At 40.6% G+C, this 15,004-nt stretch overlaps 1 protein-coding gene across 6 annotated transcripts in view; it reads right to left on the bottom strand.

Annotated features, from left to right (window-relative positions):
- dmd (dystrophin) overlaps window positions 1-15,004 on the bottom strand; it is a 1,945,510-nt gene that overhangs the window by 1,216,073 nt on the left and 714,433 nt on the right. For all 6 annotated transcript variants that reach the window (XM_078559857.1, XM_078559853.1, XM_078559852.1 and 3 more), the window contains exon 12: window positions 13,494-13,613. In XM_078559857.1, the coding sequence (XP_078415983.1) occupies window positions 13,494-13,613 (120 nt within the window). The remainder of the gene's footprint in view (window positions 1-13,493; window positions 13,614-15,004) is intronic.

The raw sequence follows: 15,004 nt of genomic DNA on the forward strand, positions 1-15,004 counted from the left end.
TGTTAGTAGACTCTCCTGGAGATCTAGTGTGATATACTTCTTATTGTAAACAACAGGAAAGCCAGTGTGTATGGTGGTAAGTGTCTGAGTACACTATTATGGATCTTTTCAATTGTATATCAATTGTGTTTAATCATATGCAGATGGAGGACATTAATTGGGGTCTCATTTGAACAGATACAAAGAGACACTCAAACTAGAGTGTAATTAATTTAGGAGGCACTTGCTTGTAATATTTCAAGCTGTGAATAAATGTTAGACTGAGGAAAGATTGGCTTCGATATTGTCTTTCACCAACTGGCTTTCTGAAATATAAGAGGGAACCTCAAAGGCAATGGGTAGTCATCTCAATTGTTGATTCATATTGGTACCTGACCTACCAGTAGACAGTCATTTAGGAACAAGGTGACAAGGTGGTAAAAGGTGCTTTAATCTTTCTAGGCTTGCATCAACTATAGCAGAATCTTAGTGTTGGCTATGCTTGTGGCATTTTGGATCTGCGTCAATACAGTCCTGTTTCATGGTTCACAATTTTTAGAAGTGCAATAGAAGGCCTTCTTCTTTCCCTAAATGAGATTCAGGCCATGCTTATTATTGAACTAATGACATAATTTAGCTATGGTACCTGTACACATTAGGTCTGCTCTGTTATACTCATTATGCATTACCTTTTGAGGGTGTAACAATCAAAGATAAGTGTAACATGCAATCCTTTCAGAATAAATTATTTTTGCTTCAAAGGCAGAATCAAAAAAGCCTTCAAGATGCTGGAAAACTAATTTTTAAAAAATTAACAAAAAATTTCCTCAGCCCCATAGGAAATAAAGCTCACACCTTCAATGCACAGGATCACCATCAGAGATTTCTAATCCACTATCATAACAAAAAACAAACTTATGTATATTTTTGTTGCACTATATGTGATGGGATATTGGACAGCCCAAAATTACAAAAAATACCTTATCACACTGAAGTCTCAGTTTAATTACACATTTCCACTTGTCAAGAACAAGGCTTTTGGATTCTAGTTTTCCAAGAAAATCAATCTGACTTAATGGTGATCCCCAAAATACTGGAATCCCAACTAATAACAATGCAATTTAACTTAACTCAATCACCATAATGCAGTGGTCCTGGTTAGAGACTTAAATTCAGGGCTACTCTCGATTTGTCAGCTTTTTCTTGTTTCTGGGTTGGCATTTGTTAACTTCACTGTCTATGCTTACACTTGAAGATAGCCACATGGGTGAGGTACTGGGTTTGGCCTGTACTGATGGAGCTAAATTACAGCCTTATAGTCTTGACCTTCAAAAGAACCAGGGAAAAACATAATAGATAAAAAACTTAATTGTGTGTTTGCCCTTGCTGATAACACTTCAGGGTAATTTTCATCTTTACCACTTGATTTCAATAGAAATTAAAATCATGCAAGGTTCTATAACAAGTGATTGATAAGTTCCACTCAAGTGGCAAAGATGAGAATTATCCCCTTCATTCATACTGAACAGCAAAACTGCTCAGGCAACATCAGCTACCGGCGAGTGGGTGCAATGAAAATCAAACTGATGTTTATTGTTTCCCATCTTGAATGTCAACTGAGTGGCATCAAAGGCAGAATATCAATATGTAATAGGCACTGCACTGTACCAAACTTCTAGCACTACATTATAAAATCTGACATGAGAAGAAAGCAAATCATGTCACCCAAATCAGCCTTTCTCCCAGCTCCAGCAAGTTGCCTTTTAAGGATGTCTATTAGGAGTAGTGGGGTTGGGAAGGCGAGGGTTGGGTTGGGGGTGGTGGGGGGGGGTGTGGTGCTGGAAAATACATTTGCACTCAGAAAAATAAATGGAAACTCCCTCGAGATTTCAACAGGAGGTTTCTTCTTCCCTCTCTACTTTCTGGAGGCATTTAGCCTGAAAGCCCTGCTAAGACTCCAACAGCTTATACCAATATAAATAAAGGAGAAAAATAACTGGATCAATCATTAAATGGTGTTTTAATAGCAAATTATTACTGTTAATTAAGACTAGTGAGCTAAACTGATCATGTATACATTTTACACGTTTTAAGCAACCATCAAATTGGTATTCTCCTAATTATTTTGCTTGAATTATTAGTCACATTCTTCAGTAAACATTAATACAGACACATATTGAACGAGGAATTACAATATTGTATTCAGTACAAAATATGATCTGGCACACACTAAAGGTATACAAATTATTTTATGGATGAGAACATTCTTTCATAAACAAAAGATCTATCTGCTTAGCAGATAATAACAAATCAGAAATTGGTGTATTAAACTGATAGGGAAATTGAGTTGACCAGACATAACTACAGTCTCAGCTTTTACACTGCCATCCACCTTCAGTATGAAATAGGCCAAACCTGACTAAACAATGCCCTGCAGTATTTGAAAACCTGGCTTGAGCTTTATAATACTGCAAGGCCATTTAAAAACAGGAAAAGCTACTCAGTTGAATGAGCTCATCTCTTTGGTTAGATCAAGCCTACATACAACCCTTCTCAGCATGCCCCTCAATCCTTTCTGTTTCCAGAAACAAATCTAATTGTCTCTTCCTTTATTCTGTTCACTTTTTTGCTTTCCCCGGTGACCTATTTCATAACTCTTATGATCCATCGAGTGAAAAAGCAGTACCTGACTTTAGTTCTTGCTGCCAACTTCCATGGGTCATAAGAGCATGAGAACTAGGAACAGGAGTAGGCCATACAGCCCCTCGAACCTCCTCCACCATTCAGTAAGATCATAGCTGAACTCCATTTTCTCACCCTATTCCCATGTCCTCACGGTGGCATCCAGTACTGAAATTCTTCAGCATTTTAACCAATGTACCTGAATTTGTTTTTAACTTGAAGAATGTTAATTAAGCCGCTTCAGAGTATCCTTTCTCCATCATCACTTTATTTTAATATGTGATCTGCTGTGCCTGTTGACTGGACTAATATTTTACAATTACTCCTGAATATGCATTGTGCAAGCACCTGTGGACTGAACAGTGACTGCCTTTATTAAATTCAGATTCCATTAACAGTTGTCAGCTATATGGAACTTCCTGTAGCTATGAATTCAGAAGGATACAAAGCAACAGTCTCCGTGAAGGGAGTATGATAAACCCAAGGATCCACCCCTTCTCAGATCATGAGAATTTCAAACATTACATGAATCTTTTCGGAGTTTGTAGCTATACCTATTATAGCAACAGTTTCAAATGGTTGCTACAACTGCTTTCTGTGATATATCTTTGTCTTTGTGAAGGAGAGAATACTCAATCTGCCTGGGTTAACACTAAAGTGTTGGGAGCCAACACTTCTGCTATAAACAGTCCAACGTCACAGTCTCAAGCTTGCGCTAAATAAATGGGTGGAACATTGATGATAGTAGTAGCAAAAAATGGGCAATAACAAACTGACAGACCAATTTCTACCCCAGCAATATTTTCTTTCCCTTAAAAAAAATCAGCAGCCGATTTGTTATCACCCATTTTGCACCACCACCAAAGGCCAATTTTATCCCTAATATATCTAAGGTTGCCAGTGAGAGAGAAAATGCTTTCACTGTCCATGATGGAAGAAGCACCAAAAAGTAAGCTATGATTTTCCGAAGCTAGCTTGTTGCACAAATGATCAGAACCAGCACCTCCTGTTTGCAGCAGGCTCAATACAGCAACCACAACATTCTCTTGTCATTGTATCTTTGCAATGATTCTTAATACAGTTCTGCAGCCAAAATCTGCCTCAATCTGGAAATAAATAAGACAATATTTGCCTAGATCTTTAGTTTAGTTGAAGCACACAAACATTGCTGCATTGAGGTAAGACTCTACGCAACAACATGCACCTACATGAAAGGTAGCTCTTAGTTAACTTAGTTTGAAAAAAGGTTTCAAAATAATGATGAAAATTAGATCAGTATTCTGTTTTCAACTTGATCTTTTTCTCCTGTTTTTCTTTACTTCTTGATAATTGTAATCTGCAGTTTTTAGTGTTGTGGAGTGAGGTTTTCCAGAAATGCAGATATCTGGTGTGCACACTGGTTAGGCCGTATTATTTTCAGTGCATATCCTAAATGCAGAAGGGTTCATGATTTGCTCTGTGGCAGTGCTTTCCCAGAAATTCTGTGCATTCTGTCCAACTGCAGTTAATTCTGCTTACACACATCTGAACTTCCTTCTCACTGCTTGTCATAAGATCAGACTGCTGGCAGCCCCACTGACTGTAAAAACGTCTCTGGACCAAGAAGGGCATTCTCTGTGGGCATACCCTTGTATCAGGTTTTTGTGGAAGAGGAGCACTACAGGATGAATTAATTGAGACTCAGGCAACGTTTACTGCAGTGAACATAACGTCTCATCACTGAAGTTTTTGGCATCGTCATTTTAATTCATCACCCACCCTATGATATAACAAATTATCAGCCCATTTTTCCTCTACAAGATTATAAAGATCGTCACCTACAATATAATATCAGCAGCACATATTGCTCCCTTTCCTAACCTTCACCGAAAACAAAGCACCATCATAGAATATGCACTATTTTATTATGGTAAACGCTAAAGTGCAAACACTCTTCATGCCATGCTTCCCCTGGATGTCTCCACGTGCCTTTCTACAAAAAAAAGCTACTTTTTGTTTCTTCTGCCTTCCAGCTGTGAGCCAGTGCTATCAGTGTTGATTTGGCTACTCAGATTCCGCAAAGGCTCAAGGGACTGAGATGACCCTTGTCTCATGGAAGTTTGGTATTGACAGGAAACTGCTTATAAGGCTGCATGTATGAAGTATTTTCCTGGCCATCTTACAGTCATCCTACATGTTCCAGCAGCAGAGTGTTCTGAGGGGATAGACTGCAAGCTTGGCATGTGTCGCTGATAACAGAGACAGCATCAGAAGCTAATGGATTCCAGCTGTCATACATTCTGTATCTGTGGCTCCACTGATCAGAGGATGGCTGGTCTAGTTGCAGCCATCAGATCATAGTTGCCCAGCAAGACAGCTGCTACCACAGGTATCAGGAAGCCACTACGTACTCCATCTCACTCCCTAATACTCCAGCATTGTAGTCTGTGCCTCTGTAGACATGGAGTGAGTCTAGTCATTAGTTACTCCTTAGCTAGGAATTTGGTTCTAGTTACAACATGGCTACTTCTTTCTCCAATAGTCCCTGCAACAAAGACAAAGCTTCCATGAACATTTGAGTGCCACACTTACTGCACATCCTAGGAGACTGGGCTCAAGAGCCTGTACATAGTTGCAGTATTCTCCAAAAATCCTTCTTTTTAGACAGGAATCTATGAAATATGGGAGTATGAGTCTGTTGAAGTGAAGGAAAGGGTTTTCAGGTTTTATATGTAAGTAATTGCTGATAAGGGAGGTGAGTAGCCCAAGCTGTTATGATCTTCATGGAGACTGATAACTTTTAAAAATAAATTAGAACTTCCAGATGACAGCTGAAAGAATGGGACATCAAGATTTCATGTTTTAAATTTAACTGTAACAAATGACTAATGGCACTATTAACTAAACATTATTTTCTTTTTGTAGGCAACTTATGCTTTAAACTACAGAGAGGAACATTCCCCCTTTATACTTAGTGCACATAACATAGTATATGATTGCCAAACCTCATTAAAGATTTACTATAAAGAAGTGAATGATCTCAATACTTAAAAAGAGAGTGAATGCTATTTCCCTTATGTACCTTTAACTCGTAAGCTTTTTATGCTGATTGAGATAATTGCGGAGGTGTCAAAGTGAACTATGGCAGCAGTTTCAGATAGCTTGCCTTTGATGATGCATGATGACGTCGGGCGAGCATCCCGACATAATCGCGCACTCAAGCAATATTGCAGTCGGCTGGCACGTGTGGGAGTCGGCAACGCACCCACTGACTATTAAGCAGCCTGTTAAGGCCATTAAAGTCATAATTAAAAGATTCTTTTTGCTACCTGGTCGACTTTACAGTTGGCAGGCAGGCAAATCGGCCAGGCAGCCTTTTGGATTTTTTGTGAAACCTCATCCACGGGTGGGATGAGGTTTTGACCAGTGATTTTTAAAAAAAGATTTTCAAACTAATTTCTATCATGTCCCTGCTCATGTGACACAGTAACGAGGGGGCATGTTTTTAAACATTTTTGAATTTTTTATTTTAAAAATCTTCAGTTCCCTGAGGCAGCTCTGTGCCTCAGGGAGCTTTTACTGCTGCCTGGCCAGCCAGCATGAAATCACAGTCAGGGCCTGATCGCGGGTGGTGGTCTGTTTCATGGCTGATCCCGCTCGTCCCTGCCGAGTCTGTCCGGCGACTGGAAAATCCTGGCCCAAGATTTGAAGAAACAGCACAACACACTTTGATGGCACTTGTTAGGAAATAGAGGTTGGTTAAGTAAGTTACACTGGTATTTGTGGGTGTTAGGAATGAGTTTTAGCTTTAAAGTTTTGGTTTGATTTTTACTTCTACAACTATGTGTTAAGAAAGGTCAAATTGAGTTTTAGTTTCACTTTAAAATGGTGCTTGTGTTTCTAATGAGTTTTACGACTCCTAAAGAAAAGGTAAACAAACAAGAGTGGAAGAATTGGGCTGTTGCCTAGCAACAGGGGGTCAGAGAGGTCCCTCCCACAGAAGAGAAACAGCAGTTTTGTTTTGGAAGCTGTTGGAGCTCAGCAGGTTTTGAAGTTGCTGCCAGGCGAGACTAGAGCAAAGGGGACAGACAGAAGTCCCAAGCTAAAGAAATACCCCAAAACCCCAGGGGACTGGAAGAGGGGAACGTCCAAAGAAGACCTTCTAGTTCAAGGAAGGACAGGAGCCTGGGAAAAGGTCCAATTAAGTGAAGTTAAGATTGAGGGGCAGAGAAAGACTCCATGCTTCAAGATTAAAGCTTCAAGCTGCAGAAAACAGATTTAAAGCGAGAACAGCTTGCAAGAGGCAAGAAGGTCCAAAGAGACAACTGAAGGTCTGTAATTCTTTGCTATGGGCATGTGAAGCAGTGATAATGTTGATGGGTGAGTAAATGAGAGAGTGTGTGCGGAAGACAGCTTGAATGCATGTGGTGACCCAAGGATGAGGAATATCAGAAGGGGAGTTTGAAACCCTGGAGGTGAACCCATGTGGAAAGCGTCTGAGAGAAAGCGTTGGTTTGGGAGAAGATTCCAAGGCAAGTTCTTGGAAAGTGGAGATTGGAAACCCTCGTGTGAAAGGTGGAGCCCAGTGAGACTGGTTGGCTCACGGTGTGACAAGAATCTCGGGGGAGTTGAGGGGTGATCCATAGCATCTGATTGAGGTGGCATCTGTCACTTGGTTTTAGAGTGTGGTGTGTATGACCACAGGGTGCCTATTGGTATATGGACTGTGTACTTTTTTGTAACTTGTGTTATCCTTACAAATCTGTATATATAAGTAAAGGTATAGTTGTGGGTGAAGGAGTAATGTAATATTGTTCATCTTTTCTTGTTTAATAAATGTTTTATTCTTTTGTTAAAAGTTCATCAGCTGACCCCTGTGACTCTGTTCAGTAGCTACTCTCCACGTATGTAAACTAACAAATAAAAATTAGGATCTATTAAGCTGGGTTCTACCCTGGGATTAGGCCTGTCCAGGGGTAACCTCAGCTGGGATCATGACACACTGTTTGTTAAAACACTCTGCATTCATTTGGAACATTGTGTGATGTGAATTTGTTCCAAAATGGGCAATTCTGCCACACGTTAAAAATAGCTTCTCAGTTGTAATGTTAAAATTAGTTAAGAAAGATGGTTCTTATTTTGATTAACATAGAGCCGGATTTTCAAAGAGTCGAGCCGATGCTGGAGGCCTTTAAAAATGGTAGCTGGACTCGGCTGTGGAAGTCCCACCTCCATTTCTGCAGATCCTATTTTTGCTGGCAGGAAGACGGGGGCAGGACATGAATCACACAGGTGGGAAACCTGAACTCAGCAGCACCATTTGAAATTAGCATTGAGTTAAAATAGACCCTATTTTAGCTGTTCCAATTGCTTTAACCTGCAGTGTGGGAATCACAAATGGATGGAGGAGACCTAAACACTTTTGAGCTCTTTACACCAAGGAAGATCCCACTTAACTCAAAAAAACATTTGCAACTATTGAATCATAGAATTTTACAGCACCAAAATCATCATGCCTGTGTTGGCTCTCAGAATTATCCATTTGGTCTCTTTTTTCCATAATATTTTAAACCTATCTTAAAGAAAATAATTCTTCACTTAAGACAACAGCTCGGAATGTCCCAGAAAGATTATTTAAGGAAAATTAAACATTCACAAAAGCTACATTTTAGCAGCTTATTTGTTCTACATAGCTTCTTCAAAAAAATACAAGGTCATCTTAAAGCTTTCTGCTTCAAGTGCACCTGCAATAAGCAGATGGAGAAAATAATGTCTGATAGAAATGGTTCTGACAAGCTCCAGTCCCACTTTCAAACCTTATCTGGTTATTTCTGAAGTGAAAAAAGCTGTTCCCTACCCACCCCCACCCCCCTGCCCCGCCACCAAGTGAAAAGTTAACAATCTGATATAAGAGTAGAAACCCTATGGGCAGAAATTTTCGCTTGCCGGGCGGGTGTGCACCTGGCCCACTGGAGAATGAAATGACGCGCGTTGACGTCGGGACGCTCGGCCGACATCAACGCGCAATGGCGCGATAGTCCGGTCAGCGGGTGCGCAATGGAGCCGGTAGTGCACCTGCCAACAATTAAAAGGCCTGTTAAGGCCATTGAATTATCAATTAACTGATATTTTTCGCTGCCCATCCAACCTTTCAGCTGGCGGGCAGACGAAAAGGCCAAGCGGCCTTTGCATTTTTTTTGGAAACCTCATCCATGGGCGGGAGGAAGTTACCAAAAGCAAATAAAAATAAAATAAAAGTTTTAAAATTGAATTAATAAAATGTCCCTGCTCATGTGACAGAGTCACGTGAGGGGACGTGTTTTATTACATTTTTATTTTCTTCATTTTCTTTTTATTTAACAGCACTTCATCTCCTTGAGGCAGCTCCGTGCCTCAGGTGGATTATGAAGCACTCACTCGCGCACATGCGCAAAGTTCGCGCTTGGCCCACTCACCCTCTCTCCCCATCCCCCACCCTTCGGCACAGGTAGCCCTGAGTGCTGCTGCTCACATTTCACACTGGGCGGGCCTTAATTGGCCCGCCTGCTTGAAATCATGATGCGGTCCCGATCGTGGGTGGCAGTCAGCTTCCTGGCTGCCCCCGCCCACCCTCACTGAGCCTGCACGCCAAGGGCAAAATTCTGCCCTATCAATTTATAGACTGACAATTCACACACAGACATTCACCGTCAACAAGAAACAAATCTGCCTAATACTGCTTCCTTGTTCACTAAATATTTCTTGTCCTTTGTGAGAATTGGTTGATTGAATTGGGGAAATTTGAAAGGAAATTAATGTTTTATTGATTAAATGCTCCTCAATCAGCTTGGCAGAATTCGACAGAAATACAAGCTCTTTTCAGTGAACCTGAAAATACAATTTCAGGTTCATTTTTGGGAAGCAGATTTTAATGGGTTTGACATTACTCCCCTGGTCTACATTTTCATGCAGCAAAGCTATAGGGCTAAAAATTGATCTGTGCAATTTTTTGGGTGTGGGGGCTGCAATTTGAGAGCTGTCCATGACCTTTGTCGTGGAAATAAAAACAAAAGTAAATTACTGTGGATGTTGGAATCAGCCAGTAGAGCTGAGTGATTCCATGACAACACTGGTAGGGAGGGTCCCAGGGCATGCAGGGGGTGCCCATGCAAGTTCCCATCCCAGCATGAGGCGTTGCGCAGGTCACATTGCAAGTGGCTAGAAGCACCGTGTGCCCGCCTGGAGGGCCTCCCATTTCCATAGTGCCATCCCCAGTGATGCCATAGCTCCAAATTCCATGCCTATAAATTTTAACTGGAAAGTAACCTTAATATCAAGGCAGCAGATCTGGTACCTCTCCAGTTCTATAACACCTGAAATTCATTCAAACTCAAATCTTCAAAGGCAAACTAGCTGAAAATGTTGCCATAGTTCACTTTGACACCTCCGCAATTATCTCAATCGGCATAATAAAGCTTATGAGTTAAAGGAACTTAAGGGAAATTGCATTCGCCCTCTTTTTAAGTATTGAGATCATTCACTTCTTTATTGTAAATTTTTAATGAGGTTTGGCAATCATATATTATTGACTTGTTTCCCACACTGAAGAAAAGACCAGAGGTCTGATTAAAGAGCTAACTTGCCAAAGTGAAACCTACTCAATCTTCTACAGCAATGAATAGATAGTTTGGGTTTAACCATTTTAAAATCTATTTTAGGTAAACATTTTTGTTCCCGGCTATTAGAAATGATGAATATGTAATGCCAGTAACAAATGTGAATTAGAAGCTCTGTAAGCCAATTAGTCTCTTTAATTTATATTCTTCTGCATACCACAAATATTTCATTGCTGTACAATCTCAGGAGTTTATTACAGTAGGATTGACTTGAGTTTTTAAAAAATAGATATTTACCGGTCTAAAATTTACTGAGTAAATACATAAGAACACAAGAAATAGGAGGAGAAGACCACATGGCCTGTTGCGCCTGCTCCACCATTCAATATGATCATGGCTGATCTTGGGCTTTAGCTCCATTTTCCCAACCACTCTCCACACTCCTCAATTCCCTGACAGACCAAAAATACGGTTTTAGACATGGAAGCTGTTTCACGGATGTCAGAGATTCAATTTGCTGTTTTACTTCAGCAAACTAGCAAAACTCTACTCAACCATATCACATTGTGCACTTCCTAGCGAGAGTTATACGTCATAGCTGCTCTGTGTTTCCTGTCATGACCATCCAATGCTGACACGAAGCACATTTATTGAGCTTTCACTTTGCAGGGAATATAGACCAACAGCTCACTTCATTATCTTGGAGATAGACAAAGTCTCTAGATTTAAGGTAAGTAAAAAGGTAGCATATAAAATTTGTCTGTGTTTTCTCCCAACTAGTCACAATGATACTGAAAAGGTACAAGCATAAAGCTTGCTAAGAAATCTAAAGTTCATTGGTTTAATAAACTGATTTATAGACAAACCAACCATATCCAAAATGTGAATCAAGGCCAGTTCCACAGACTCCAGTACTAAAGACATATTAGTAGCAAAAAATAAATGTGACTAATTCAATAACAATTTAAATCCACCAACATATCTTGATAAACACACTGCTATATAGATGATATGCTGATAGGGTTAGAGGAAGTAGGGTAGGAGGAGATTTATGTGTGCATTATACCTAAAGTGACATTGCATTGTATTTCACTGTTTTAGATGTTGACTGGCATACTGTGGCCAGCACTTGCTCTACCTTGAACTGAATGTCTGTTAACAAGTGAAACTATGGCTGTAACAAAGAAGGAATTATATAGACTAACAACATACAGAATGCATTGCAGGAACGGCAATCAATGATACTCTGATAGTTATTAAAAACACAGAGCTCTTCATTGCGTACAGGTCAGAAAGCATGATGGAGATTTTAGTTAGGAAATAGCAACATCTTTTTAAAATTATTTTTATTTGAAAATAATATAAAAGAACCACAATATAGGAGCCCCTCCTTGAGTTAATGGAATCCAAATCAGAGAAAGAATGGTTTGAGAGGATAGGTAGCAAATGTTTGGCTGGGAATCCATATGATGGTAAATAGATTAGAAATGCACAGTACCAAATCATGTCAAAGGCTTTAGAGATACCCAAGGTAATAACAAATGGCTTACCCCAAAGTGTCAGAACTGATTGCATAATATGGGCAACAAGATCTCCAATGACTACTACAGATTAGGCTAGAACTTTAAAGATAATAGATTTGGGTAAAGGGCCCTTTGAAGCTCCAACTTTTTTTTTCCATTTTCCTAAGTCTTATGTATATTCAATAAAACAAGCAGGCTGGCAAACCAACCATATCTGAGCCAAGTTCAATTCACGGTGCTCTAATGCCCAACACACAATGGCAGCAACACAAGATTTGTTTTAACAAGTATGAATCACACTGGCCCAAACTCCAAACTCCAAACTCTGCACAACTGTCTAACACACCGCCAATGGGTAAACTGAAAATACAGCATTTTCTTTCAACTGAAAAATCCACAGCAGAACAGGTCTGCAGACTACTGCCTACGACAAGAACAATACGATTACATTCAGTTAGTCATAAAAACATTAATATTTTGAGAATCAATATTTGGAATTTTCACTTTGTATCCTTATGGCACTAAATTTTCTGTCAACATTCCATTGTGTACTAAATCCTCTTTACCCCTCAGTACAATCCTCACTGACATTCATTGGTTTCCAGTCCACCACACATTGGGCAGAATTTTCTGCCTGTCGGGCGGGCGGGCCCGACCCAATCTCCGGTGCGGGGGAGCCAATCCCTGCCGGAGAAGTGGGCCCTGCCGCCATTTTACGTGGGCGGGCTAATTAAGGCCCACCCAGCATGATATCCGGCGGGAAGCGCTTCCTGTGCGGGCGGGGGAGATTCCCCAAAAGCGAGAGTGCGCTCTTTCGCACATGCGCATGAAAGAGCGCACATCTCCCTGAGGCTAAGTGCTGCCTCAGGGAGATCACTGACACTTTTAAAAACATTAAAATTAGAAAAAAAAAAATCCTTAACATAACCCCTCATGTGACAATGCCAAATGAGATGGGATATGTTCATAAATTACAGTAAAACTTTATTAAACTGGTTAAAACCCTGCATGAAACCTCATCCCGCCGGTGGATGAGGTTTCATGTTTTTTCTATTCCCGCTGGGGCTCCTGGCCTTCCCGCCAACCTTAAGGTTAGACAGGCAGGTCCTTTAATTGTTTAAATGATCTTGTCAATGGCCTCTATTGGCCCCGTGTCATTTTATGCGTCGGCAAGCGGGCCCCGCCCCCTGCTCGCCGACGGCAAAATTCTGCCCATTGTTTCAAAATCCTCCACTTTACAAATATCCTGTTAGTATGAATACATCCTAACTCAGCACCCACTGCTCTTCTGAATCTGTTCTAAGCCATCCTCCTCCTTCCCTCTATCATTGTTAGCAATGCAATTCTCTCCTTAAACTCCTCCACTTTAATATATTTCTCCCAAGCTCCAAAAACCACCTTGTCTTTTCATACCACAGGCCATCTCCCTTAATTCTGCAATGCCTGCTTAGTGTTTCTTCTCCTTGGGAAAGGATTCACGATAATTTGCTACATTAAAAAGATGCTATAAAGTACATTTTATTTTGTTTCCCAATTCCTGGCTCTATTCTTGACAGCATTCTCTGCCAAATAAAAAGAAAATCCTCAAATATCTTCACGACAAATCACATTTCGCTATCAGTTTTCTCCCCAGGTAAAGATGCATGGACAAGAAAGACTAATTACAGCTTTGATAATGTTGTGTTTGAGCTCTTGAAGTATCATTATTTAGTCACTCAATAGCTACAGTTCTTACCTGGAGCTCTTCCTCCAGGGCAGCAGTCGCATTATCTCCATTGCTCTCATCAACTACTACCACCATATGTGTCAGAGAGTTGACACGTACTTGTTCTTGCTCCAAGTCCTCTTGAAGTACCTGTGTTGGAACAAATAATCATGAATATCCTGAAATGCATCAGGTTCATTGATTCTTAGTGATAAATAAAAGGATACAATTCTTTTTCTCAGTGTGCGGTTGTGTGTTCATTAAGATGAGGTACAACGTAGTGAACACAAATTCTACAGTTTTACATTTACACTGGCATCTCTTGGCACTGACCCACTCTACTTCAAAACTGGCTTGGTCCACAGTTTTATTTCACCCTTCATCTCATCTAACATTTTAACAAAAACTTATTGTCTTCCTTTCAGGTGTTATGCATCACAAGCTCCATCATAGGCACCCATCCCCTGCAGATTTTTCTTCCCCTTCACTTCTCTCTGCATCTATCCCTTCCTCTAATCTCACCTCTGGCCATGAATTCACGATGCCCCCCGACCTTTCTCTTTCTGACCCTGAACAATCATTCCTTAGCAGAGTACTCAGCCCCTTTGTATCCCGATCTTAATGAATTTTGAGCTCAGCATAATATTGAGCTCTTCTTCTATTGCATCAATGCCCACTTCTTTGGCCAGGAGTCATCCCCGCTCAGCGAACCCATTCACCAATCATCAGTGTTCTCGGTCTGCTTGGACCCCTCTCTCTGATCTTCTACCATCTCTTGATCTTTTCATTGAGAATTGTTGGCATGACATCATCCAACAAGGCGGTCTCGATTTCTCTGTTCCCCTCACTCAGTCTAATCTGTCTCAATCTGAACTTGCTGCACTCCATTCACTCAGGTCCAACACTAACATTGTTATCACAGAATCTCAGAATTGTTATATCACATTTGGCCTATCATGTCTGCAACAGCACTCTGAGTAAGCAATGCACCTAGTGCCATTCCCCCAATTTCTCCCCATAACCCTGCACATTCTTCCTTTGCAGATATTATTCCAATTCCCTCTTGAATTCCTCAATTGAACCTGCCTCCACCAAACTCTCAGGGCAACACATCCAGATCTTAACCATTAGCTGTGTGAAAAAATTTCTCCTCATATCTCCATTGCTTCTTTTGCCAATTATCTTAAATCTGTACCCTCTTGTTCTCAATCTTTGCACCAATGGTAACACTTATCCCCTATCTACTCCACCCAGACTTTTCATGATTTTGAATAGCTCTATCAAATCTCTTCTCACATTCTATTCTCAAAGGAAAACAGTCCCTCTATCTCATGGTCCATCTCCAACTGTTCCCTTCCCTACCTCATCTTCTCTGTCTCCATTTCTGGAGCTAGGCCATCAACAAATATTCATTATAAGCCCACTGACTCCCATAATTGTCTCAACCACAATTCCTCGCATGCTGTACCCTATAAGAATTCCATTACCTTCTCCAAGTTTCTCCCAGTTTCATCTGCTCTGATTGTACAACCTTCCATACT

This window comes from Cetorhinus maximus, chromosome 16, assembly GCF_964194155.1.
Source record: "Cetorhinus maximus chromosome 16, sCetMax3.hap1.1, whole genome shotgun sequence".
NCBI lineage: Eukaryota > Metazoa > Chordata > Chondrichthyes > Lamniformes > Cetorhinidae > Cetorhinus > Cetorhinus maximus.